The sequence below is a fragment of the Nasonia vitripennis genome (genome assembly GCF_009193385.2).
Source record: "Nasonia vitripennis strain AsymCx chromosome 3 unlocalized genomic scaffold, Nvit_psr_1.1 chr3_random0004, whole genome shotgun sequence".
NCBI classification, from domain to species: domain Eukaryota; kingdom Metazoa; phylum Arthropoda; class Insecta; order Hymenoptera; family Pteromalidae; genus Nasonia; species Nasonia vitripennis.
Window position 1 is genome coordinate 2,081,152 of NW_022279623.1, and position 27,996 is coordinate 2,109,147.

Here is a 27,996-nt window from a genome sequence, read left to right on the forward strand (position 1 = left end):
CGCGCGCGCGCCGTCAGTCCGGCACTCGCAGCCGGTCCGCACGGTCGCACTGCGCGCGTAGCAGCGAGAGAGGCGCTCGCACTCGGCTCGTTTCGTCGTTTTTTCCTTTCCTCTTGCCACTGACGCGCGCCGGTTTCGCAAAGGCCGGATTCTTTTCGCGAGTGTGTTGCGGAGAGTGAGCGCATACTGTTCCTCTTTTGATTTATAATTTGGTGCCGAGGAGCAGACGCACGAGTGATATATATATATATATATATATATATATATGCCTGCTGGCTGGGATATGACTCGCTAAAGGTGCTCTGCGCTCATTGCGGTAGGCGATGTCGAGAGGCTGTGATTCGAGAATCGCTGGAGCGGGAGACATGTGATCGCGGTGGTGATTTTGAATTCGAGGTGAGCCTTTCATTCTTTTTCTTCACTTTTGGCTATTTTAAGTGTGCTGGAAACGCGCGCGTTATCTCGCGGCGATATAAGAGCATTTCAACGTTACATTTCAAGTTTGAAAAAAGCTCTGCTTCGATGAAAGTTGAAGCGGTTCCTGTATGTTACGTATGATCGCACGTTTACGGCTCTTACCGGGCTGCTTAAAGAAAGTGTGTAAGGAGTATTAATTGAAAAAATGATCAGGCCTCTTCGGTTACGCGAAGGAAAAAAAATGCCTTTGGAATAGCAGAGCAGCTCGTGCGCTCCCGCGCTCTTGGCGTGACTGTAAAATAATGTTATCATCGGCTCGAACGGTTTTATTGCATAAATTATGCTGCCTAGCACGACTCCAGACCACTCTTACTTTTGAGAGACTTTATTACTTCTGCACTACGGGTATCAAGTTATATTCGAATAAATAAAATTACGAAAATCTATATTTTCTTGAACTCTGCACTGCAGTATGCGAGATTTATTCGTTGCGTAAATCATGTCTTTTGTGTTTTTTCTTGTGACCTCGATTTTGGAAACGCCTTAATCCGGGAACAATCTGAAATCGAATTCGTATATGCGTGTAACTGCGCGCGAATTTCGAAATTTAATATTTTTAGATGCATATAATCCATAAATTATACTAGCTCTATTGATTGTATCTTATTAACGTATCGTCGTTAGATACTCTCATAAAAGAGTCAAATCGCAGTGAAAAACACCGCGATCAGCGAAAAAACGCAGTCGTAATATTTAAACGCGGACAGCATAATCTCGCGGTGGCGGCGGCGCAACGGAATAATAGAAAATAATTTCTCACAGAACAATTACGTGTACGTATCAGGGGAACAAAGTCCGAAAATACAACGGCGAACAATTTACCTGCTCTCTCACGCGTACACACATTTGCGCACACAGCGACATACAGACACAAGAAGCTCAAGCTAGTCGTCTCGAGAGACAGAGACGGATAAACGACAATTCCTTTAACACAAGACCACGTGCTTTTTACATGACAAATTTGCACCTGCGCACAGCATTAATCCGATTCCCGGTATTCTCCCGCGCGCGCGAGAGCGTTGTATAAACTCACTGTCCTTTCTCGCGCGGACAGTCAGACGGAGACTATAATATTATGCGATACACAAAAGAGTCAAGTCTCCGCAGCTGTATATAGCGGAATCATATTCTGAAACCAAGTGCTCGCGCGCACGTGTATCCTGCACGCTGCATGTATAAGCGTTATAAACGGCCCGCGCGCGCGCGCGCGAGCATTTAGCGGGGCGTCCTTGATACGCACCGAGTAATGACCTTAAATGCACTCTCCATAGCACCTGGCGCGCATTGCGAAACTCGTTTGCCACATTTTCTTGTTTAATTGACGAAGCAGCTCTTAAAAGTGCCATTGGCTCTTGGCCGCCGCCGCAGCCGCGTTATGTGCGCGTTCCTCTTCTTTCTCCGATGTTCCGGCTCTAGGCTCACTTCCTCTTCCTGTTTGGCCGCTGCTCCTCTTCGTTTTCTGCTCGGCTGCGCTGATTTTGCATCCCTGACGCGCACCGGCTCCTGTCTTGCTCCGTAATTATTGCCATTGAAACGTTGTTAGTTTTTTTGGCAGACAAACACTTGCCAAGCGAGCTTCTTCGTCGTCGTCGTCGTCTTCGTCGTGTGTGAGGGGATGCGAGATTATGAAGAACATTTTTTTGAAACTCGGTAAACATGCGCATCGAATTTACATAACCGTTTTTTCATATTCTGATCCTTTAGCATTTCCCGCGCGAAGATGATATTTCAATTTTAAATATGAAGCTAAAATAAGGCGCACACCTGCATTAATGCTGCGAGTGATTCACCGGATGAAAATTTCACTTCGCGGATCAGCTATCTTAACGCGAATAAACAAACAGAGACTGTAAATATGCTATACAAAGCGCTCGCCATACGACTCAGTTTTCTGCGCTGTTTATAAAGCTGCTTCTCTTCTCTTCCACTTCTCGCGCACAATTGCCTGGCTAATTTATATTTGAACAGAACCAAGTTCTTTTATGCATTTAATAACAGATTATCATTTAAGATACAGCAACGATAAGCCGGAATTAAGCGTAATAGTAGTAGACGCAGGCAGTTACAGCATAAGCATAACCCAAGTACAGTAGGCCCAAGAAGGCAGCTTTGACATCGGTGGTACACTTCCATATCTATACTCAAAGAACAGTTTTTGATGAGTGGATAGAGAAAAGTACCTATGCGCCACCTATCGTTGTTAGACGGAGACTGAAGACATGAAAAGTTCAAGCGATGGGGGAAAGGCCAGTCCAAAATTGTTTTGTTTTGTACTACTCGGGCTTTCTGCGATTCCGAAGAACAAATTTGGGCCGTTAATTACGTGATCTAATCGTCTACTTATAGGCTTCCAGACAAATACTAAAAACAGTAAAAAAAAAATGAATCACAGCTCGGCCTAAGCCTTCCGAATTCGATGATCACGAGAAGCGTGTCAAGGCACAGCAGTGAGTCGTAAAGTCGTTGCAATGATATAGCACAGTCGAAAGAAAGTCCGCCGACGTTGCTTATGTCGCGGTGTGTTGCGCTCGCGCTGGCAAAGCGAACTGTCAACATTGAAACATGCATGTTACTCCGCTCGGTCTATCGGAAAGTGAAAAAAAAAATCGAAACGGTACCGACAGCGAGGAAAAATTCGCGAGCATTGCACGCACGCACACACGAAGGCAATAACAATTATTGTCACCACTAGGTCAACTCGCGACTTTGAGCAACTCGAGGCACTACATTTTTTTTTAATTTAGCAGATTAGCGGGATTGCGAGCGATTTGCAAATCCCTGCAATAGGTTATTACAGTTGCAAAATTGTATGGTTTTATAGTAGCATTCTATAATATGGGTTGTCAATTTCGACGTCCAAATGTAATAGATTTAGCTTTTGGAATTCAATAAAATTTGGGCGCATAGCTGCTGAATTATCCTAATTGTTCATTAAAATTATTGCCACTTGCATTGAAATTTTAACGGCTTACATCACTCGCGCAAATGGCGTCCAATAATTCAGAGATGCGATTTCAATTACGAATGCATACTATCTCGTTGCATAAAAGTTAAAAATCAAGCGCTTCGTGCGATTGCACGCTAAAAAGGAGATGCTAAAATCGTAATCTACGAAACATTTTCACGCGACGAGAAGACAGATGCCGAGCGCGAAGAAAGTCACGGTTGACAGATGTCCGTTGCATTGAGCAAACGCTGAAACACCGACTATGCGCCTTCCGAGAAGTCGTGCGTTCTGCGGCATTAAATAACAAGGGAGGCGCGGATTATTTGGCAACAATAATGTTAAAGCAGTGGCAGAAGTATGAGGATTACCGACCTCGCGTTTCTCCGCAATGCAGTGCGTGCGAATTATGTTTTTTCTCATCTCCTGCACTGATGCTCACCTGCTTGTTTGTTTCATAAATATAAGCGTCCTGAAATATGTTTTCGTGGGCGAATAAAGCTTTCCACGCATATACGTATACAAGGTAATCTCCTGACTGGATATTTTCATAACTGTTTGTTTGTCACGGCTATATTGCAAAGTGGATTAATTTAGTTTTTCTTGATTCAACTTGTTATTATTTTTTAAGACGTTCTTCCCTTTGGATTATGTATGCGCCTTATAAATATGATTTGATGTTTAAAATGATTGATTATTGCATAAAAACGTGTGAATAAAGAATTCTGATACCTCGTGAACTTCATTTTTATAGTTGAGACAAAAAATAATAACCGCGTTTGCTGAAGCAAATCTGTGCAAATATCGAAATAAGTGGGAAAATTATTGCCAAATATATTAACGAATTCAATAACGGAAAAGTTTTATACAGATCTCGCTTAAAGTAGAAGACTCGCTTTGAGTACATAGACTCTCGGTCAAAATAATGCAAGAAGTGTGACGAGACATAACCGGTTTTTCTCACGATTGCGCAATAGACCAGCGCGGTTTAACACGTTAATTTTATTCGTTGTCCAGATTCAAAAAGTTAACTTCGAACTGCATAAACTTTTTCTAATTTATTTAACTAAGGTGACTTTAAAGCAGATAGTTAATGAATTCATTAAAATAAAATCTAATTTTAATAGACTCGTGCAACGCTCAAGCTGAGATTTACTTTGTTTTCCGGGAATATATCATAAGCCAATAATTTTCTGTTCTAATAAATTTATTGAAAACATGCACGCCAATTAATTAACATGATGAATTTATTGCAAGTTGTTTCTCAAATCTTCATGTATGTTATAGTTTAACAAACATATAAATGAATTGCACAGGCACAGCTAATACAATAGAAAAGAAATAGAGTGGAGACAATGGAAGGAAGGAGGAAGAAGTTTGCGAAGCGTAACAAATAGGGAATCCATTTATGCGGGACGTTAAGTGTCGTAATGTCACTATAATTACAATGCGAGGGACAAATTTTTCTGAATTATTCATATATAGCGGGGCGATTGCGCTATACATGACACACGACCGGCCGCTGAGTGATACGTCGACAGTGACCCAACTAACTAGAAAGTAAACTGTATTTGATACATATATAAAACCAGCGAATTGACATCTCTTTGTTATAGCTAAGGTTCGACTGGATGATATGTTTTCGACTGTTATTATTTGCGTTATACTGCTGACAACAAATATGAAACCAGGTTGTTATTAGCATATAATATTTTAATTGTTATGGTAAAGGTATTTTACGCGTGTTTCTTATTAGGTTAAAATGAAGAACTATATAATCTTTTTTTAAATAGTTCTGAGAAAGAAGATCGGCAGTCGCACGCAGGCGGTGTGGGTATACCTGTATCGTGTATATCATCAGCATCGCAAGCATGCTTTGGCTATAGCGGCAATAGGTGGCGCATACTTATACTTAGGTATACTTCTCTTAAACCCTCAACAATATTTTCGCGCAATCCTTTATATAAATAGGCATGTCACTAACTTAAAACTGCCTTGTTGGACCTACTTAGACTGCTCATGCTACAACTGTCCGGACGTATTTCGGAGTTTTTATATAAAATACGTACACATCGACCATTTTTTTTCGTTGTAGCCAGGAGTTTGGGTCATAATGTTATGGCATGTGTTCAAACAATGGCTTTGGAAAGAAAAATATTTTCATGCGAGCTTCTAGTCATTGCAGATAAGTTGATGGCACAAATATGTCATATATTATATGGTATATCTAACAAGGACGTAAACTACAATGTTTTTACATGATTTAAAGATAGAAATACTCATATATGTATATAAAAACATGATACTGAAATAATCATCATTATTAATTTAACCTCGTTAAAAATGCGTAATATATATATATATATATATATATATATATATATATATATATATATATATATATATATATATTATTTTGCAAACTCTATGCTTCGTCAGTTTAAATCACATTCTGCATCGTCAGATGTTCCAACCCGATGATTCAAAATAAAATAGTATGTCAACGGATCGCACATTGCTCTGGATCCTGTATTTTCATGCAAAATTTTATTTCACAAACGTCTAATAGCTGGAAATTCAAACTTCAGGCTAGCGCAGATAGTATCAAATCAAAAATATTGATAAGTATACGATGTAAAAATGATTTTTTGCATTTAAAAAGTGGGAAAGACTGCATTGCTTTTAAATTATTTTATTATTCACACAACCTACATGCAAATAACAATCAATTTTTAAAATTACAAAACCAATGACAGCTATATAAATTATAACATAAATACTGTTTCTTTCACAAATACATTAAAAAAGAAACTTTAACAGTTTATAGTACGATTCTATTTGAAATATTGATTAAAATTGTACCGCCGCAAAGCATTCCGTATCCAAAATATCGAAGCTCACTAGCACCATCAACATTCAAAGCATGTTATAGTAGCAAGCAAAATTTTTCCAACTGAGTAGGTAGTATGGATTCGTTGATTATTAAAAATCGAACCGATATATACCTTAAAGTAAATTCTTTTTGAAACTTTTCAATAATTTGCTATCTGGCCCAGACCGTCAGTGAGCCTATTAAAACGCATCACACACAAAACTATTATTTCAAAATCAATCGAGCGCTACGCGCATCGATCTCTAGTCCGAATAAAAGGTCAAAAGATAAATCCGTAGAGCTCTCGAGTCGCATGTAAAATGACGAGCATCCGAGCTGCGCCTAATAGCAGACAGCAACAAACAAGGTAGAATTGCCCGTGAATGCAGTCATCTCTCTCTCTCTCTCGAGATCGAGCGTTTCATCCGGCAAGCTCTCGAAACTCGAGTCCGGAATTGTCCTCTTATCAACATTATCGTGTCCGTTGCGTCGGGGCATGCACAACGCCGCCGCAGCTGTCTAGCTCGCTCTCGCGCACATCAAGACGCTCACGAGCGATTACGCAGCAGCATTAGTCGATTAGCGCACAGTGTCGACGTGTGAAATTGCAATTTCCGTCGCGCTCTCCTATACACATATACTATAAGTATATACTTACACGGGCTCGCGCGCGGACCAGCTCTACTCTCATCCGGCGAACATATGTGCATCCCGGACAGTGCTTGCGAGCAATACAGCTTTTCCCACGAGCGAGTATTCTTATATACAATACTTATACTTACCCGCGCGGCCGAGAGCGTTGCGCTTTGCTCGTCGCGCGCGTATACCTTTGTTCGGCGACTATGGTACGATGAGCAAGCTGCAATTAGGCGGCGGGCGTGTTCGCCTTTGCGTCTTCTACTTTTTCTGCTCGGCTGGCTTTACTGCGCGCGCTGTGCACACCGATGTAAGCTAATGTGACTATTGAATTTTGATGGAAAAAACACCGCACGTCTATTAGTTCCCCGTGCAGAGTATCGTCCTTTTACGCTGCGCTGGGAACTATATAATGTATACTCTCGCCTTCTATAATGAGACGACTCGTGAATGCTGTTGCGAAAATGCGAATGCAAAATTTCACGCCCGTGTCTGCTGCAACAGTCACTTCTGGCGTCTCCATGTTTTTCGGAGTTCAAACCGAGAGGTGCGTCGTTAGTTTTTGTAATGCATTTTTTTATTTTTTATTATTCGCACGGTATAAGTGTATCGCCTCTGGAGCAAAGATAAATTTTGATTGGGCAAAGCTTAGGTAATCAAGTTTATTTTGGTAACAAACAATCAAGCGTGAATACTATATAGCTGTAAGCATTTGCGTCAAAAACAGTGGCACGTCGTCTCGCAGCTCTTTTGTTTGAAAACACCGCACGAATGATAATGGAAGTGTTTTATTAGCCGTTACATACTCTCTTTCAAGTAGTCCTTCGCTTGTAAAACACTTGAGTTTAACTGCAGCGTTTTGAAGTAAACCTGAAAGCAACTGTAGAGAGACCGTGAAACAGGTGTGTAAATGCCACGCGTGGACCGTTAACTTAATAAATTATTGTTGTGCTAATTCACACTGAAAATTTGCATCAGAATACTTTGATGACCTTTATTCCAGTTTTTTAATAATAATAGCGTCAACAGGACTGTTGGCGCGTGCAAAAATTGCTCTAGAACTGCAGTATGCGTCGCGCGTTACCAAACACTATATATTCATACGCATTGACGGGAGGCAAAATGCGGACACAACAGATTTGTCAGCAGTCGTTTAATTTTAGAACACGTCAGCTTGTAAATGTCAACTTAATTCAATGATTAGCTGGAATGCAGTCGTTTTATCAAGCTTAACATGGATTGAGTAACGAGTACAATCATGTATATAGCCAAAGAAATAAAACTGCTCATCTTCTCGAACATTTTTATCGGGACTTATCACTAAGCACGAAACGTAAAGAAATTCTAACTCATGTTGAGGAACAAGTAGAAAAAAAATATGAAGATGATGTATTACTTTGATAGCAATTTAATACATTTGTACAGTGTTTGGATATCAAAATCCATACGACTATCTATATGGTATAGAATCAAAGTTGCTCAATTTTTTAAACATTTGCAATGACAACGACTTAGCATCGTTTTTGCAAATGCATGACGAAAGAAGCTTAATCGCTCTCGTGTCATCTACAAACAGTTTATCTAAGCATTATATTTTCCACGCGATGAAGCTCAAGCGGCATTAGCATCAGGCGCTTGTGTTAAAAGTCTTTGTGCGAGTACTTGTTGCAGTGGCTGGATATATACACACTCAGTCAGTGACCCACAACAATTAGTATCATGGAAGGAAAGGGGAGAAAGAGAGGCTCTTTATGTCTCACTTGACGCCGCGGGTGAGGGAGCTCGGGATCACCGGAAATGGACTAAACCTGCGTGATCCGGTGTATAATGCACAAGGCACTCGCTTGTAGCGGCAATTTCTTAAAATCTTCTGTGATACTTAAACCCCAAAAATAATTGCTCCTGTAATTTATGCTTAATTTGTAGAGTAATTATTTTTACCAACAATTTCCTTTTATTCGGCAATTGCGTATTCGTGACGTCACATGATATCGTGATTCTTAAAAAATTTGTCTAAAATACGAGTAATACTATATCGTTCTGAAGAAAAATTTTGCATTTATTGCAAATCCTTCATACATTTATAAAATATTTAGTGACCCAATATAAGTACTTATAATTTTATTGTACTAAAATAATTTCGAGTTGAGAAAATACTCGCACATACAACGATACGCACACACACGCGCAGCTCATAGCTGTACAAGAGCGGAGCAGAGGTCCGAGGGTTGCTACCTGGGTTTTATTGCACCCGACCCACCACCGATGCGACGCCCCCCCAGCAGAGACGCAGAGGCACAGGGCCTCACTTCTTCACGAACCGCAGACCAGCCAACACATCAGCAGCACAACAAGCTTTCTCTATTTTGTTCACATAAAGTTTATTCAGTGTATTATTATTAATTCTCTAAAAAGTGTCACAATTATATTTTGCTCTTTTGTTACAAGTTTCTGTAATAACTCTGTAGTACGAATTCGGCTGTGTTATTTAAATAAAGTCTCTTAAATAAATACTACGATTTCAACCTACTTCCAACATTTCGTATTCAGCAAATTTCAACAAAAATAAACGACATGCAGCTGCAGCTGTAAAATCTCTTTAATTTATATATATATTACTTCATATTGAAAAACGTGATTTACATATAAATACATAATTAAATTATTGACAGACTAAAAGTCAGAATAAATCCGTTTATATGGTTATGTATGGAGCGATAATACCTTTAATGCTAATTACAATATGGTCATATACGTTCGCGTTAATTACGAATCGTTAAAAGAATTATTTAAAAAAATTGGTTATCAAAGTTTTGTTTTATTTTAGCTTGGGCCAGTAAAAAATGTTATAGATAAAGAAGTCTGTAGATTATTAAATATATTTGCCTCTATTATGTTAATTTAATGGATTTCTCCGCTCAATCGCGAGCAAACAAGTTCGAATTTACTTGGAATTTCCATCTATTATAATTGTAGTTTTTTTCGTGAACAATAGCAATTAATAAGTTTTATACCACGAGTACTCGGAATCAATAAAAAAATACTTTTAAAAATATGCAATTATTACAATTAAATGCAAAATTTGCCAAACAATATCATAGATAACTTATTGTTAAGTTTTTTAACAGTTTTGATTTTAACTTTTGTATTTGCATCATTCAACGAAGTACGCTTAAGAGATGACAATGATGTTTGTCTGGACTCTTATAATTTAGCATTCATAAGCTTCAATTGCGGATACGATTTATAAAGCATTTTTAGTCTCATCACGAATTTTTACTGTAAGAGATATCATCTAAGTATATGCAAAGTAATAAAAAGTAGAAATGTATGAGTGCAAAGAAGCTTGGTTTTAAAATTCTCAACAATACAAACAAATTGAAAAAAAATTGTCTTAGAACTTTAGAACGATTGAAAAAAGAACATCAAAGTATTCCGACAGCTTGAACGTAGCAACTTCAATTGTTATCCTTTTTTAACTATTGGCAGTGTATATAGGGAACTTATAACTTTATAATTGTGTTATTGATTTAACTTTATTTTCCTTTTCTACATGATTCTATACGGTCGCAGATGCTAGTCTCGTTGACTATTTTTATGCGTACTGACGATATTTCCGCAGAATACGTGATAACCGCGTTACCTACTACTCTTACCTACCATTTTACGACTGAAGCCATAACCTCGTAGTTGTTTCTCTGACGTCCTGTTTTTACATCATACGACATTCAGAAAGGATTTTTTCCGACCTTCGTCAATAAGAGTTACCCAGATTGCCGCGGAAAAAACCAAGCGTGTCGGTTCATTGACCGCAGAATGAAAAAACGCGAATAACGAGAGTAACGATAAGGTAAAATTTCTCATAATCACGTCTTAGAATATATTCCTAAGCTATTTCAAGCGCAGACGTCAATGATATTTCATCGCATCTTTTTACCCGTTGCGGCTGCTTTGAATTATTTCCATTATTAGCGGATTGGTGCTATTTATTTCAGAGAAAATATCATCAGTATGAGCTCGACAGTTAAAATTCAATACGAATTATAATCATATAATTATACATTTCACCTATTTGATGAGCAACGTATTTGTTGAATTAACTGTATTTAATGGTTGCATTTACAAAAGATTAATCTGTACTTTTACGTAAAATTAAAAAAAAACTGTAATTATATCAGGAAGACGACAAAAAAAATATTCTTTCGGTTCACCGCTTCTTGCTTGGTTCGTAATTTTTGCACAAGTTCCGCCTTGTAGACCAGTCTGTGAATCTGCACTGTCATGGGCAACGTCTCATTTCTTCGAAGCACTCGAAAAAAAACTTCCTTTTCAACTAAATTTTGCGAACTCAATTCGAGTAAAAGCGAAGAGCGAAAATACTCGGTCGAAATCATTGCCGATTCAATTGACTCTATTACATCACAGACACACACGCTCACAGCTCATCGGCCTCGTCATACATCTCGTGTCTAATTGAGCTTTGCTATAAATTATTACTGTACATGCCACGAGTCTCTTTCTCTCTCCATTTTTTGCATTTTGCTTTTGTTTGATCTCAATTCAAGACGCGCGCGCGCGGCTTTGCGAAATTCTCTCTCCAATGTCAACTCTCTCAGCTTTACGGAGTTTCGAAATATTCGCGCGCTCTTTTGTTGTTTCCAATTCATTAAGGATTCACGGCCGCTCTCGCGGCTGTAGGATAGAGGCGAACGAGTTCTTTATAACACATAAGAAGCCCGCTATGTTTATCGGCGGTAGAAAATCTCTACAGGCTGCGGTCTGTACTGTCGCAACTTGTAAATGAAGATTTTTTGTTTAGCTCGATCGTTTGATGAATTTGCAAGTCGTCGCATCAGCCGAGCCTATGTACACAGCTGTAGTATATATAATAGCTCCGATGACTTTGTTTCACTGCTCAATTGTTTGGAACGTACGTCGACTGTTGGAAATATACCACTACACGGGCATGTATAATTATTAAACTCTATACTCATCCATTAGATTAGCGCTAGGTGCTTCTGCAGCTGTGTCTGTACAGTTGAACGTTTCAGATTCGCAAATACATAGCTTTATATTTTTGAAATTCCAAATCGAGTATATTTCAGTGTGAAAAATCCTTATAAAAACCGATAATTTATTATATATAATTTTTTAATTTTGAACGGTTCGAAATGGAAATGAGCATATACGTTTAGCTTGCGTAAGAAGAAAGCTACGGCTATATAGAGCAACGAGTATACATAGTTAAGTCTTTTTGTAGTATGAAATTGGAGCTCATTTATACAGGAACTATAGACAATTATGCATTCAATTGCATACGCAAATGGACAAAAGCCTGTTACAGATCGTTCGATAAGTCCGAAACCTGCACACGGCCGAGTACTTTCTACGCAGAAACACAGATCTTTCACTGAGCCCACAAAAATGCCTGTGTCTTGTATACGCTTTTACATCAAACAGCTGTCACGTATCAATGTAAATTTAACACTGTAATAATTTTTCAAACGAAATTACAAGTGCTGGGAATCACTGTAGCAGCATTCGCTACAAGTATACATACGTCTATACTCCATAGCACACTCCGGTTAAATCGCCATCAGACGCTAATTTATCTCCAATACCTCCGGTTTTTGCATCGGCTCGACCACACGAGGACACGAGTCTCTTGTTGGTCGCGGGGAGCTACTCCATTAGGAGAGCAGGCGCGAATCGGCGCGGCTCCTCTCCTTTCTCTTGCGGCGACTTGCGGTTCAGCGCTCGAGCACAGCATTATATATACACACATACACACATATACATATATATATATATATATATATATATATATATCGCAGCGGATATATACATGTATACACGTCTTTATAACGTGTAAGAAAGTGAAAACCCGCGCGCCAAACAAGCCGTCGCGTATAAGGTCGCCGATACATAAAGCACGTACATATTGTATATAGACGCCTGTATATAGATATGCCCGAGCCCAACCAGTTGGCAATTACGCGGAAAGCCGTATACGCATTAATTAATAGGAACCGGAAGAGCCGCAAAACACCCTTTGCCTTTGGTTCGTCTGACCTTTTTTTGTATAAGAGCTGCACGCGGCTCGATGCCGCAAGCACAGCTCGATTATAACGATGCAATCAGAACGATATAGTTGAGCAATTTCGATGTTAAATTTATTAGCTCTATGCAAACATGATTTGTAAAACCTTCGTTTAACTAGGTATGCCTGCGTGCAACACTGTACACCGCTGGCATTTAATTCGCGCGAAATCACTCTCCGCGAGCGACTCGCGAACCCAGTGAACCTGTCGCGCAGCGATGGCGAGCGGCCACGAGGGGACCCCGACGGTAAAAAGTTAATCCGTCTAGCATGCCGCTCCCGCGGAGAGAGCACATAATGTCAATGCGCGCGCAGAGGTTAAACTTGAAAAACGAGTATCTTCCGCGGTGGCGTTTACTTTTGCCGCGCACCGCCGCAGGAAGAGCTGCAACCGTGCGCGAGCAATCGAAAGCGAGCGCGCTATATTTTTTTTCTCTCGCGCGCACCTTCTTTTCCTTCCGTTGCGGCGGCATATAGAGCACCGATTTGGTCATCCTCGCTAACTCGAGTTTTTCCGGACGAGAGGAATCTCGCCTCGAATTAAATGGTCTTTGAGACAATTTGTCTGGCGTATCAGCTGTTCTCGAGAGAGTTTCGCGTATACGAGGTGCATATAGTAAAGTGCATCAGGGGAAAAAACTTTTGGCTCGTTTGGTTTATGTTGATGTGCTTATGTAAGGAACCGTTCTTGCGCGCGCGCGCGACTGATATAGTTTACTGCCTCTGCGGTGCATACGCGCCGTTTTCAGCGCATTGTTTTTGTTCTGCCCACACGCGTGAACTGTAGCGCTGGCTCCTTTGATATGCTTTTACTTTTCCGCAGATTTTATATGCGCTTGGAACCGTGAATATAAAAGTTATCAGATTTCATTATAACAATTACGGAGAGAGGAAACAGATGTTTGTATATACTTTCAGAAGGTTTAATTTTTTCAATGATGTGCTTGATAATTCCGGGGTTCGGTTTTTCGATCGAATATCGCAGAAAGCTGTATATAATCGAGTCCGCAGAAGCCATTAATAAATTATTTAACGATACGTTACATGTACAATGTACCATGCAGCATTGATTACAGTCAGTTAGCTTTGATTTTTTGTTATTGCAAATTCGGCAATACGTATAAGCCATAATTAGAATTCTGATACACTCAACCTACGATGAAATAACATTTCAATGTTACCGAGCGTTTATAGCACGTGGAATATTCAAATAGCCGTCGGAAATTCTTCCGAAGATTCTCAAACGCCCCATAACGCTATCCCATAGAGAAAAGATATGTTTGGACTCTAGAAAATTTCTCAGAGCACGCAGCAGCAGCATTCCCGCCGCGAAGCGCACCGAAAAATCTTGGCTCTCTCTTCTAATTTAGTTTTAATATCTCTATAACGAGAGAGGACCGACAAAATTAGCCGTAGCCAAGAGTCTTCGAGGACGTCAACCTCCACCTATATAGGTGCACAGCACGCAGTGTATCGTGTGTCTCTCGCTCTCTCTCTCTCTCTCTCTCTCTCTCTCTCTCTCTCTCTCTCTCTCTCTCTCCCTCTCTCGCTGCAGCAGCAGCATCGCAAAGGGGGAAAAATGGATTTGGGACACGTTATAGAATAATTTCCGTGACTCGAAGTTACGCCGATCTCTTCCCCCGGCGTATATATATACGGCGTGGGTGCGCTTTCATCGCGTACATAGGCTTCACGCTGCGCGCGATATCGTAATTTTGCGAGAGAACGAGAGACGCGCCGAATGATTGGCGGCAGCGTTCCGCGAACAAAGTGAGCGCGTTATATAGTATAGGAGAGATGTTATATCTTGCAAAAGGTCAGTGGGACGATCTGGCGGCGGCATGATCGTCGCGACTAATCGCTCGCGATGCGGCGAGGGGATAGATCGAGTATAATAGAAAACAATCGAATTACACGCTTCGGGTTATTGCCTGGAGTGCATTTTTTTAATGAAATTCTATCGGCGTTTGATGTCGCAATATCGACAGAACAATGGATTGCTCTTTAATTTTTAATTTTTTGTGTACGGTACTTGAATTTATGTGGGAAATAATCATCGATTCACAAAAATTATTCACCCTGGATTAATCGAATTATACGTTTTATTACCGAAAGAATCCGCCGTATTTAAAAATACACCGCAAGAAAGTGTGTATACATCCTTTAGCCACAAAACCAATAGGATTTCGCGGTTCTCCTTTTTTAGAGCGTAAAATTCATACGCAGTCGGCTATTAGCCTCTTCTATTTTTCTATTACGCATTCCCTCACTCGCCGAGGCAGAGAAAAAGGCTGTGATCATACACAGGCGAGCCGAGACACAGCAGACGAAGATGAATACCCTGACCGCATTGTCAGGTAGGAGAGAATCGTCGAATACCCCTTCGCTCGGTCGCACAATTATATGACAGCCGTCGTCGTCGTCGTCTCTCAGTAAGAGAAGTCATCTTCTTCTGCGACGAAGGAACACAGTGCGCGCGCGCGCGTATATTTTTCAGCTAAGCTTAAGCGCAATGATTTTCACATTCAACCTTCACCGATTACTTCGTCCCACTTTTTCAGCCTCAATTAACTCAATGAAGAAACAGAAAAAGCGAAAATTCTAATGTTTTTTTTTTCTCGCGGTTGATATTTATTGCGACATTATTATAAGCCTGCGGCTGCAGGAGAGCGCTCGCTTGCGATATATTTCGTGCGTTTCTTTGGAATTTTCAAACTTAAATAAGAAATTTTTATTTACGAGCAATATAAAGCGAGAGAGAGAGAGAGAGAGAGAGAGAGAGAGAGAGAGAAAAAAGTTGGTAGCATTTTTCATGGAAATTCAATTCCTTCGCCTTTGTGTACTTTTATACGCGCAGCTCGAGTCGTGCGCGATATTTTACTTTTATTTAAAGAGCCAAGTGCAGCCCCGTGCGCTGTGATTACTTACGCATTAATTACGCTAACATTGTCTTCTATTCATTGGAATATAGTTTACCCGGAATCGGAGGCGAAAATCATGCTCGTGAGAACAATCGAGTTTTCCGCTTCGCGAGCCTTGGCATTAATTTATCATCGTCGTTTACTATAAGTGGTAATTTTGCAAACAACAACAACGAAAAATAAATTCCATCTAGTACAAGATCGGCGAGATTAGCGCAAGCAGATTTGTTTGCATAGAAGCAACATAGCCTGCATCGCGCAAAGTCAGGTCAAGCGACGATAAAAAGTCCGTCACGCGCGCTGCAGCTGCCCTTAATTATCGTCGCGTTCTGTCTTGTCTCGGTTCATTGTTTTTGTGTAATCGAGAGTACAAGAAGCATACTGACGGCGCAGCCTTGTCATAGTTTTACAAAAGCCAACTTTTACCTATTGAGCGACGATCGGCGAAATTTTCTTTTAACACCTCGGCTTAAACGTTCCCGCGGTTCTTTCTTTGGCTCCTCGCTAATGAATGTTCAGTGACTCTGCATGCTTGCGTTAATGATCGATATTATGCTCTGCGTTATCTGATTGTGATTAATGGTCGTATTATAGTAATCCTGTCCATGTGTGCTCTGGAAATTTCGCGAATAAATGACGAATCAATGACATCGAGAGCATTGAGCACGGAGTTTCAAGTGCAAAATGTAGTTGGTTTGGAAATTGGGCTGACTGATGATTTAAATTAGCATAGCTGCCTTGTTTGTTTGAAGAATTCAAACTGTAGGCGATTGTTCATCAAAATTGAGTTGGAAGGAAAATGCTCCTAGCCTGAAAGAAATGCTGTTTCTTCGTTGTTCAAAAGGACGGATGCAAAGAATCGCGATTGTATAGTGCAACTCGTAAAGACTCAGTGGCTCGTGTAACCTTCTTTTCCGGATCCAAAAGCCAAGTCGTATTACCACAAAAATATACTCCAGTTTCACGCAGGCGCTTGCGTCATTCTCTTTTCTCCATTATTTTAATTTTGCAACGATGCTAATTTATTTGATAAATTGAATGCGCGAATTGAAATGTTTCGTTTAAATTTTATTTCCCAATCGCGGCATTATTATAATAGTATTATACAGAGAAGGCGGATTATATTTACTGTCCTTTTCACACGAAAACACAGTTAAAAACACAGGCCCGTTAAAATTAAAAATACTGCGAGACGATAATAATTTTATTACCGCACTTGCGTTCGTTTTCGTAATAATGTTTCGGGCCAGGCGTAATTGCGTTGAAATGTTGATTAAATCGCCAGATATATTTCTTTGTCCTTTTACGAGGACATATTAGCTTCCCGTTAAAATAAAAAATGACGCTCTCTTACTCGTAATTCATTTTTTACATCCTCGAAGGAAAAAAGAAAATGAAAATCGCGTAAATTACCCTGAGCGCAAGTGGGTGTAGAGGTAGTCTAATTGCTAGTACGTATATAACAACACTGACCGCAGGTCAAAGCGTAAAGATAACATCCGCACGCAAGCCTCCGAAAGTGTGGCACACACGCACACACACACACACACACACAGAGTGTAGCTCTCATATTTCATCAAAACAAGCTCGCGAGCAAGTACACAACGTGGTTCCCTTGCGAAAAGTCTACGAAACTCGGGCGTCGCGCAACTTGCGACAATCAGGTGTCGCTCTTCGCGCAAAACGCAGTGTAGTATGAATTACCTGAACAAGTCAATATTTTTTTTTTCCCCACGATAAGTGTCACCGCGCGCTCGACAAATATAATATCCCAGAAACGTACGAAAAGCGCAAAGCGAGCGTCCTCTCCTGTATGCATACGTGTGTGTGTATGTGATTCCCCGCGAGCGAGTGGGGATGAAGGCCACGACTCGATGGTCATGCACTGTAACGAAGCGACTACAGTGTGCCGCGACGGCACACCTAGACCTACATATAGCCGGTACAATGAAAGGTGCTCTCGGTTATGGTACCGGGAACTCGCGGTGCGCGCGGCAGCAGCGCGTCTGTTATGCCAATAACACGTGAGCCGCGCACGGGTCCGCACCTGAAACAATATTGCTCGCTCGCGTCTCCCGCGAGGAGCAATTGGGTTCGACTCTTTTTTCTCTCACTGGCGATGATGTTGCGCTCGACTCTTTTATTTTTATTGCTTTTCGAAAAATCGTTAGCTCGAAGGCATATGTGAAAATCGGAATTTTTCATTTATTACTTCGATATTAAATCGCTTCAATCTATCTCACGTGTATTATGCTGTTATATTGCGTGTGGTATACGTTCTCATCCGATATGATTATAGTTATAATTACTTGGTGTATGAATCTTGAACACTTATTTAATTGCGCAATTATATAATTTTTACCGTAACGGTGTGAATATAGTCCTTGTGAGATCACTGCGACGCGAGGCTACGCTATAATAATCCAATTTTGTTTTTAAATTAGCTGTATAATTCATCAGGGCTATTATATATGAACTGGGAAAGATTGAGCGAGCTTCCTTTTTCATAAAAGTACACAGAGGCTTGAGAAATGTATAGTCAGGAGTGATGTAGATGTATCTATATTGACCGACCGTCTATGAGGAAAAGAAATGCAGTGTACAAAAGAACAATGATATTCGCGAGTTTATTGTTTCGTTATAAGCTTTCGAATTACGCAAAGCTGATAATTGTACTCGAATTAAAAGATTTTCTGGAACGTGAGACTTCTCGGATCACTTTAAAAATACGTTGAAAATAATTTTAAACGTTTAGAAAACAGTAGAAAAATTTTAATTGAGCAAGCTATAATTAAGAATATTAGCCAATCATTAAGAACCCACATATATGGGAGTAATTGTATTCAACCACCTTTCAACATACAAAGTTATAATAAAAAAACAAAAACTACTTAAAGTGCATTGCATCTCACGAGGTGCATCGCTCAAAGCCTCTTATATTACACGAACAAAAAAACATTTCAGCCTTGCTTCACGACCTTGTCCAGAAAAAAAAAATTGTAATGTTAACAATCTTTTCTTCACTATATGGTTGCAGAGCGAGGAAAAAAGCAGCGGTGCCTAGCGAGAGAGAAAGCCATGTGGAAGGGAACGCGGCTGCTGTTATTGCTCGTGGCGTTGGCCGCGAGGCTGCAGTTCTCGCTGCAGCAGAAACCTCGTCTCGGCGGTGCGGTGAACGTGTTTAGCCGCTACGGCTACCTGAGCATCAGTATGCGGGTGGTACCGCGCAACGACAGCGACACCTGGATCTTCCGCGAGCCGACCCTCGACGTTTTCCGCAATCCCCAGACGGCCCCGGCGAAGCAGAGCAAGGCCGCCGTCGTCTTCGACGGCGACTTTCACATGGAGTTCTGCGACAATGTCAGGCAGCTGTTGCAGGTATGAAAGCTGTCTCCTTTCCTTACCTTGATATTAAATAGTCCCTCGGTTTCGTCTCGTATATTGGAATCGTATCTTTAAACGTATAGAAATGATTACAAAATTTTCCAAAACCCTACCAAAATAAGTCAGGATACAATATATCTTTATTTTTGCTCATCCTCTTTTGTGTGGAAATAATTGTCATGCAGCTAAAATATTCGTAAACGTGCCAGAACGATACCCGCGTTTATTTGACAAACGTTCCAAACCTCTGTGAAATCTGATATTTTTACCACCTTTTGCACACTTGTGGGACAAATTTAACCGCGATCCATTCCCATTAATGGTCCACAGTACGTGGATTCTTTATAGCACAGAAATATTGATATTTCCAATCGAAACGCGTACGTCCCGCCAACTCGTCCTTTATCTACTGAAAGTTCAACGATCTCTTCTCTCTCTCTCTCTCTCTCTCTCTCTCTCTCTCTCTCTCTCTCTCTCGAGTGCACACCGCGCTATTATAAACGCACGCGTCCTTCGCAACATCCTTGTCGGGAGAGAGAGAGAGAGAGAGAGAGAGAGAGAGAGAGAGAGAAAAAAGGGCGCAGTCGGCGTAGCGGACTTTCACTGCTCTCTCGGCGAGCGATTTTCGGCTCTTGCAATTGCAACCTTAAACTTGACTGCAGCTCGTTTCTCTGTTCAAGGCCTACTTCCGAGACTTCACGTTCGAGCGGCTGGAGAGGCCGTGGCGGGCCTTCACCGGCAGCTGGTCTCGGGCCGCTATCGCCAGGCACCTGGGCATCAACTCGTCCTTTATAACCGGCGACCACTGCTACGTCCTCGTGCGGGTGGCGCGCTTCCGCGAGTCCAAACGACTGGCCACCGGCTCTGGCATCGAAGCCTTAGCCCTCGACGAGGCCGTCGCACGGGAGGCCGACAACGTGACGATCGGCGACACCGCCAGTGTCATCCGCTTCATAAAGAACTTCGGATCGCACTACATCGCCAGCTACGTAACCGGCAACTCGCTCTACCAGGTAGGAATCCAATTAACCTTCCCGAGATTTGCTCTCGAGATGCCGGCCTTCATAAGGAAGTATAGCGTGTGTGTGTGTGCGGGAGTCCGTCAGCCGTCAGCCGTCAGGGGAGCTTTTAACGGGTCGCCACCGCACGCTGCGATTGCTTCATTAACGAGCTATTATATGCCCTGCGCAGCTGCATTATGCGGCCTTATCTCGCATCGCCTCCCGGAATAACGCATACTTGTACTTTTTTCAGGCGCTTAAAGCTTTGGGATCGCTTCTGTGTATAGCGTGACTTGTCGCTTGAAACTTTTAAACGCCTTTTATACGCGTAACTATGGCCGTACTTTAGCGGTTTGAATACTTACACGACGTCGTTATAAAGAATATCATGAAAAGAAAACGATGTTATGTTCTTATTTCATTTCTATGACTGTTAACAAAGTGCATATGTTCAACAAAGATTGGCCGGTGTAACATCAGAGATAGTTAGCATCAATTAAATACAAGCATCTGTCGACCTTGTGTGGATGATCGCGTTGCTTCTATAGACACTGTCCTTGTCGGGAGAGCAATTTTGTCATTGAGAAACGTTGTCTAGACCTGTATCATTTTTGCTCCAAATATTGCGAAAATGAATCGAGGATTCCGTTTAAGTTTTAACACTCTAATTCGGGATGTATAGTATATGTAGTTATAACGAAGTTTTCAAGCGCGAGTATTATAGAAATGTGAAAGTATAAGCAATTTATATAAGCAATCAGAGGAAACCTTGACATTTCTGTTCTCCAAGAGAAGTTAAATTTTTCTTATGCTTCAGTTATAAAATTTGCATTGCGAAAAGTGATGAATAACGCTTTAAAGAAGCTAATATCAGATGGTAGGTAATACTTAATGCTTTGATTATTATGTTTCAGTGTTTTAATAAATAAATTAACCTGATTTTATTAACAAGAATTTTGTTAATCCGCGCATGAAATATATTGCTAAAAAATGCACGAGGTGAGTTTCTTCCTTGCACTATTTAAAATCTGAAGAATAGATTCATTTTAATTGGCAAATCTGGTTTAGCCTGTACACTTATGCGGAATAAAATATTATAGAAAGTCCAGAAAACGGCATACACACGCGTGCATATTTACACGAACGCTCGCATACATGCAAAGCTAGCACTATCACTTGGTATACGTGGATTACAGTGATAGTTTGCATCATCGCTTTTTAAGTAGGCGACGGAAAAGTTGCATAAGAGCTCAGCCCGAAATGCTGCGGGGTAAAGACGTGAGAAATCGCGTCAAGTTAAGGCTCATCGACGAAACTGTTTTATCGCTTTTTGAACAATTGAATTATTTTCAAATAATATTGATTCCCACTAACACTTTTTTCAAAATAAAATTTTGTTCTAATTTTGCAATAATAGAACGATTAGATTTACAACGGGAAAACAGAAAATTGAAAATCATCAGATTCTATAGCTAACTTTTACGCAGCACTTACAGTCAAATAATCATCGAGACAACCTTGCAACTTCAAACGAGTTATTACATGAAGCTCAATTAATGTCGCGCTTTGGTTCGTACTGCTATTATGATGCCGTGTACATACATAACAGGGTAAAATTACGCACCGATGGTAGCTTCCTGTTTTAGTGCTTCACAATTTTACAAAGCTGTCTGATAATTGCGCTCGATTGATTGATCGTGATAAAACGTTGAACTCGGCTATTATTTCCATGATTCGATTCTCCGAAAATTCACACGGGAAAAAACAATTTGCACTATTGTTATCGCCTGCGCGCGGCTATAATTAATGCCATTTTCCGAGCTCCGATAAAAATACAATTATCTATGTACGAGGCAATTTGCATTTTCGAAACGATTTTCGTATTTAATACTTTGAAATCTCATTAAATGTACTGTCAAGCTCAGGAGACATCTTTACCGTTTGTTATTGGACTTGTTCTAATTGCAACGACAAGTTCCGCATAATTGTTTATTTATAAACAAAAGCGGGAAAAAAACAAAGACGTAAGAGCTAAATGTTTAACGAACCGTTGCGAAAGCTTTTCAATGTGCCTTGCAAGCGCAAGCGGATTGCAAAATTTTCAAGTACCAGAAGTAACTTGCGAAAATAAAACGTGAGACTTCAATAGATTTCAGAGACAACTGGTTGTTTGTCGTCCAACTTTCCCCAAAGGCAGTGTCACCACGGGTAAATTTTTTCCTAAGAAAAGTATAATTATCCAGACCAGCTTAGAGAACGCGAATAACGGAAATCCGCCGTATCTTGGGAGTGAATCTCCGCGTCCTTAGTTTTATATGCAAATCTGAGAATTCAAAAAAATGTATACAATCCCCTCGTCTTCCAGGTGTTCGTGTATACGCCGCAGGTGTACCTGCGCATCAAGGAGCGGCTGAAGACTCGAGGCGTCGCGGACCTGTCGAGCCTGGAGCTGAGCAACTACTTCTCGCCGTGGTACGCGGAACACATGGGTGCCATACAGTCGGCCTCGGGCAATCGCTCGGTCGAGTCCTGGGCCGTCGAGCGGTTGCGCTTCCAGTACTACATATTCACGTACGCGAGCTTGCTGAAGCTCCACGGAGACGCCGCGCTGCTGCGCCAGCTGGACTCGCTCCTGGGCAACGAGGCGCTGCTCCAGCTGCAGATGCGGACCCTCGCGCCGCTCTTCAAGGAGCCGAAACGCCGCGAGTGGTTCCTCGAGGTCATCGACAACTACTTCAAGCTCTGGGAGGTCAACATGTGATCTGATCTCGACGGACTAATGCAGAATCTAACTTTAATTATCAGGACCAAAGCTGCACGCACGCGCAAGCGGGCGCGACGCTCATGGCGCGAGCAAAGTAGGCCCGATTATTTCCTCTTTCTTTTCTACACCCTCTGCGTACTCTGCGATAGTAAGCGATTTTTACCTCTGCTGTCTCCAACTTCGACTCGCTCGAGAACAGACTGAACAAGTATACAATATGCACGACGACGATTTCAATACGCTGTGCGTGCGCGTTAACATCGCTGCGATCATGAGGGTGTACTTCGCTGTTATTGTTATAAATAAGTATTTATTGTATAATCGTTAGTAGACAAACATTTTATACAAACGTTTTTAATATATCACACATGCATTATAGCCTCGCGTATAATGTATACATCATGCTACTATCACGACGCTCTTCGACGCCGGTAATATTCCTTCTGTCGCTCTTTCCCTCGCAGAGCGACACCGGCTATCTTTTCTATACTGTATTATCTCCAGGACACATGGCACTTTCGGCTCTGCGCTGCCGACGCGCACTTTTTGCGTTTTAAGTTTCGGAAAATTTGTTGTATACGCACTAATCAGCGAATCGCCGCAGTTGCACTGCGCGAGTCTCATTACGTCAGCGAAGCGCGCGAAACAATGAAATTACAGGGAGGCACAAATACCGAGAGGATTTTACGCTACATAGCTTCGTTACGTTTCTTTCGAACAGTGCCAGTCAAGTGTAATGGAAATTGACGAACTCTATTCACCGAGCGTCCGGAAAATTCTCACGTCTTTTCGTGTATGAGTTTACTTTCAATCACGATCGCTTATTGGTGTGTATCAAAGGAGACATGAAATTCTCACGGACGCTCGCGAGCATTTTTAGATAATTTTTAGACTCAAATTTTTCTATTTTTACTGTGTATGTTATAGTTATTTCTTTTTAGATATTCTTACAAAAATGTAACTTTTTCCTAGGCGATCAACGACCAATGATACGTATTATTAATAACTATTATTGAGTATTTAAGCTCGGTTGACACAGCTCAGAAAACGATACGTCTTTCACGTTGATGAAAAGACGATTCCACGTACGATGTATTTACTTTTAATCAACTTGATTATGATTTTGAATACTGACATTCAAATTTTGTATGCGTTTTAGGGACAACGAAAACAGTTGCTTTTGGTGTCTCTTATTCGAGAAAGGCTGCTGAAATCAAAATAATAATCAAACGTCAACGCGTTCACTTTAATATACAATATCGTTTGTTTTGTAAGCTGTTTTATCACCTATAGGCACATAGGTCTACTTTTCTGACAACTTTACACAGTTAATTTTGGAAATTCTTACTTTACATTTAGAAAACTCTTGATCTTGTGCATTTTTGACTAGTTGAGAAAATATTGAATAAAATTTGGTACCCTACAAATTCAGTGAGATAACTGATCACAAACTGAAGGAATTTATACATTCTGGTGAGGAAATAAAGAACAAGCTTTTTAAGCAAAATATAAAAATCTATTCATTACAAATTGATTATTCATAGTTGATTTTTAGTATATTATGTAAAATATATGTGTACATAACATTAGATAAAATAATGATTGTTTAAAAATAATTTTCCTCGTCAAAATTTTCTAACAGAATGCACATTATGCTAATGATCTGTTAAATGAACGCAACAAGCATGTGCGTTTAAAGTACAAAATGTTTGTTAAGCCTAGTAATTGACGAGTATGTCAATAAGCTGTGAAAATCTTACATAGAGAGACAACATTAATCACTGAAAATAATGGCTGAGGATTTCTGTTAAAAAGTATCCTCCGAGACCAAAGTTCGATCGAAGCATCGACGTTCAAATTGCCTTACCCAAACTTTCAACTTATGTACACATAAAGAATGTTATGGAGAAAAATAATGACTTTTCATTCAACTGAATTACTTCTTATCACTTTTCTCCTTAAATCGATTTTCGCATAATTTTTCGAGAAGTTTCACTGATTTTGTCAATGCTTTTTCATAATTGTTTTACTGTCAATCACTTTTCTTAAAAGTTGACATTTTCACGTTTGCTTGTTGATCCCGTCCTAATTTCCTTCCATTCACAACCAAAACTACTGGGGTTTCTACGCGGATGGATTTAAAATCAAATTTCTGAAAATAGATACAGATATTCATGTAGAGAAATAAAATTAACAAATTATTTCTTAATATAATATAAATGGAAATTACGTTATCCAAGTAGGAAAATTGGTGACGTGTTAAAAATGGTTCAGGAATAGCAACAGAATCTCCAACCGTAACTCCCTTTCCTTTTGCTAAGTTATACAAAGTCACAGCCATGCAGGTTTTTTCTTCATCCACCATACAAAATGCGCTAAAATTCAAAGAAACAATGCTTTACTTCAAATACGGTATTTTTACATACGAAACATCCTTGAGAGTTTACTTACAAAGGAACTGAATCAGAATCTTGAATCCAACATACCACTTTTCCAAACACTACCTTTTCCAAATTAATGCCACGTACTAAATCCTTCAAATAACTCAATTCTAATTTCACAGACTTATCACCTGACGCATAAGATCCTCCTTTATATGGTCCCAAATGCTTTTCATTCAAGGACTGTAAATTATATCAATTTTAGATAAAAATTGACTTAACAGGTTTTATTATATTTTGAGATATCACACCTGAATCATTTGAAACAACTTTTTTGGTTTAATACTGCCATTTGAATTAATAGAAGATTGAACATTATTAAGGTATCTTAATAATTCTGCTTGTTTTTCTTTAGGTGTATCCCATGTAGGATCCAATAACTTTGATTGTTCAAAAGACTCCAAGGCTAACTTATATTCTTCTTGATACTTTAGAGCCTGATAAAGAAATATTTACAATGATTCAAAGTAAAAAATTGCTATGCATGACATTTTTACCATTAATAAATAAAATACAGGTATCATACCATGGCTTTGTTGTAATGCAAATCTGGATTACTTTTGGCAGTTAAATCCTTTTCCTACACAAAATAGGAAAAGAAGCATTTGTAATTGTAATAGTAGATAGCCAATGTAAATTAATATTATATATACTTACTGCTTGTCCATAAGCTGACATACAAAGACGCAGAATAGAAGGATTTTGTGCTATTGTAAAAAAGGAAGACAAGTAAGCATTTCCTAAAATAGCCCAAGAAGTACCATCAGATGGATCCAGACTCACTGCATCTTTAGCATACTCGACACCTTGTTGAACATTTTTTATCTTTTGCTCTGAAGTTAAAGCAGCTTCCTGTCTAAGTACCATAGATAAGTTTCGCAATGATACCTTATTTTTTCCCTATTGATAAAAAATATTTCTTTAGTAAAAAATAGTACATTACGATATTCTTGACTTAAATGGTTCTTTTTTACACGACGCTAAACGCAATATATATATACTTATACAATTTTATAGCACAGACTGCTAAAACCCGCAAGTCTTGCCTATTCGTAACTAAATTAGTCCTTACTTGCACCATGAGGTTAGCGCTCAAGCGTAGCGAGTGTGATAAACACGGTGCAAAAAAGGACTACTTTAGTCACAGATAGGCGTGACTTAACAGTGGATTTTAGCCACACTGTGCTATAATAGTATATTATCACACTGGTGTGGGATATGGTATTCTACCTTGCTCAAGGTTTTTCGCACTCGCTTCGCTTCGAAACACCTCCCACAACAGTCTCATACGATATTTTATAGCACAACAACCTCAAAATTGACAATAAAGTTGGGATTTTCAGGTTAGCGTGCTATAAAAACTATTGAATCGACAATAAGCAAATCATATATTTTGATACTTAATATTAATGCATATAAAATATTAAACTCACATGAGGTAAAGCACCTACAAAACAATTTTTTGCCTGTTGAATATCATCATTTTTCCAATAGCATTCTCCAAGCTCATTCCAAGCTTCTATTAATTTAGGTTCAAGTTTCACTGCTTTACTTAAAAGTTCTTCTGCTTGAGGTGTAAACTTATCTACTACGTTCAAAGTTTTACCTTTAAGGTAATAATACTTTGCTCTGCAGCCATCAATCTCATATCCTTTACATTCGTCAAATTTGGCCAGAGTATTTTTCATTTCTGCTTCTACATCTTTGCTTTTATTTATGGCATTTTCTATTGAATGGTTCTCAAAATAATGATCTCGAAAGAGGTAAAGTGACTTTACCTTATCCTGTAAAGTGAATTTGAGAAAGTTAATTACAATGGTAATTGATGATGAAATTAGTATTGGGTAGAAACAATAGTGTCATACTGTTAATATCACAATTGGATTTTCTTTGACCACATTAGGATCCTGTGCCCCAGCAACAACTTTATCGTCGATAATAGCAGACATCCTTCACGAGGATTCTTACTTACACCATAATATGAGCTTAATCATCTCAAAAGGTATTTGTATCCTGAAAATAAATATTAGGGGATTCAAAATATATTTTCATTGCATATTGTAATTTGTTTTACGAATATTTGCATTTCTTAACAAACAAAAGGTTAAACCTGCTTTGCTCTCCAACGCGTTAACCATTTCTAGAAGCATTAACTTTCAAAGTAAATTATTTTATACATCAACAATAATATTTAACAATCACATCAATTGAGATCAGTTCTTTACCGGAGTAACTTTCCCTTTTAGGTTATGAACCTGTCAAATAGAATATTAAAACAATACTGGTCGATTTTCATGTGAACCGCAGCAAGTAAGTATATATATTTTTTTCGAAAGCCACAGCTCTCATGTGAAGCGGTCTTAACCTCCATTGTGACGTCATTAGCTTACTCACTCGGTCAGTGTGCTCAGAATAATATGCGTGCAGGGGGGTTGCTCTCCGCTCATATACGATAA

At 39.7% G+C, this 27,996-nt stretch overlaps 2 protein-coding genes across 3 annotated transcripts; one reads left to right on the plus strand and one right to left on the minus strand.

The window, feature by feature from the left end:
* LOC100118858 (torso-like protein) lies at positions 1–25,035 on the plus strand. Of its 2 annotated transcripts, none has more exons than XM_001602685.5 (4): positions 1–396; positions 18,988–19,328; positions 20,015–20,347; positions 22,701–25,035. In XM_001602685.5, exons 2-4 carry the CDS (start codon positions 19,029–19,031, stop codon positions 23,094–23,096), a joined length of 1,029 nt encoding a protein of 342 aa, XP_001602735.1. In that variant the 5' UTR covers positions 1–396; positions 18,988–19,028; the 3' UTR covers positions 23,097–25,035. The 2 variants fall into 2 exon arrangements, with proteins under 2 accessions (XP_001602735.1, XP_008212094.1); XM_008213872.3 differs by lacking the exon at positions 1–396 and adding an exon at positions 10,426–10,779.
* Positions 24,325–27,984, minus strand: LOC100118823 (tetratricopeptide repeat protein 5). The gene is made up of 9 exons (XM_001602658.6): positions 27,651–27,984; positions 27,406–27,553; positions 26,974–27,324; positions 26,198–26,440; positions 26,067–26,120; positions 25,792–25,977; positions 25,551–25,723; positions 25,330–25,474; positions 24,325–25,251 (listed from the first exon to the last, which is right to left on the minus strand). The coding sequence occupies exons 2-9, from the start codon at positions 27,487–27,489 to the stop codon at positions 25,132–25,134; spliced, it is 1,356 nt and encodes a 451-aa protein (XP_001602708.1). The 5' UTR covers positions 27,490–27,553; positions 27,651–27,984; the 3' UTR covers positions 24,325–25,131.
* Positions 27,985–27,996: the final 12 nt, after the last annotated feature.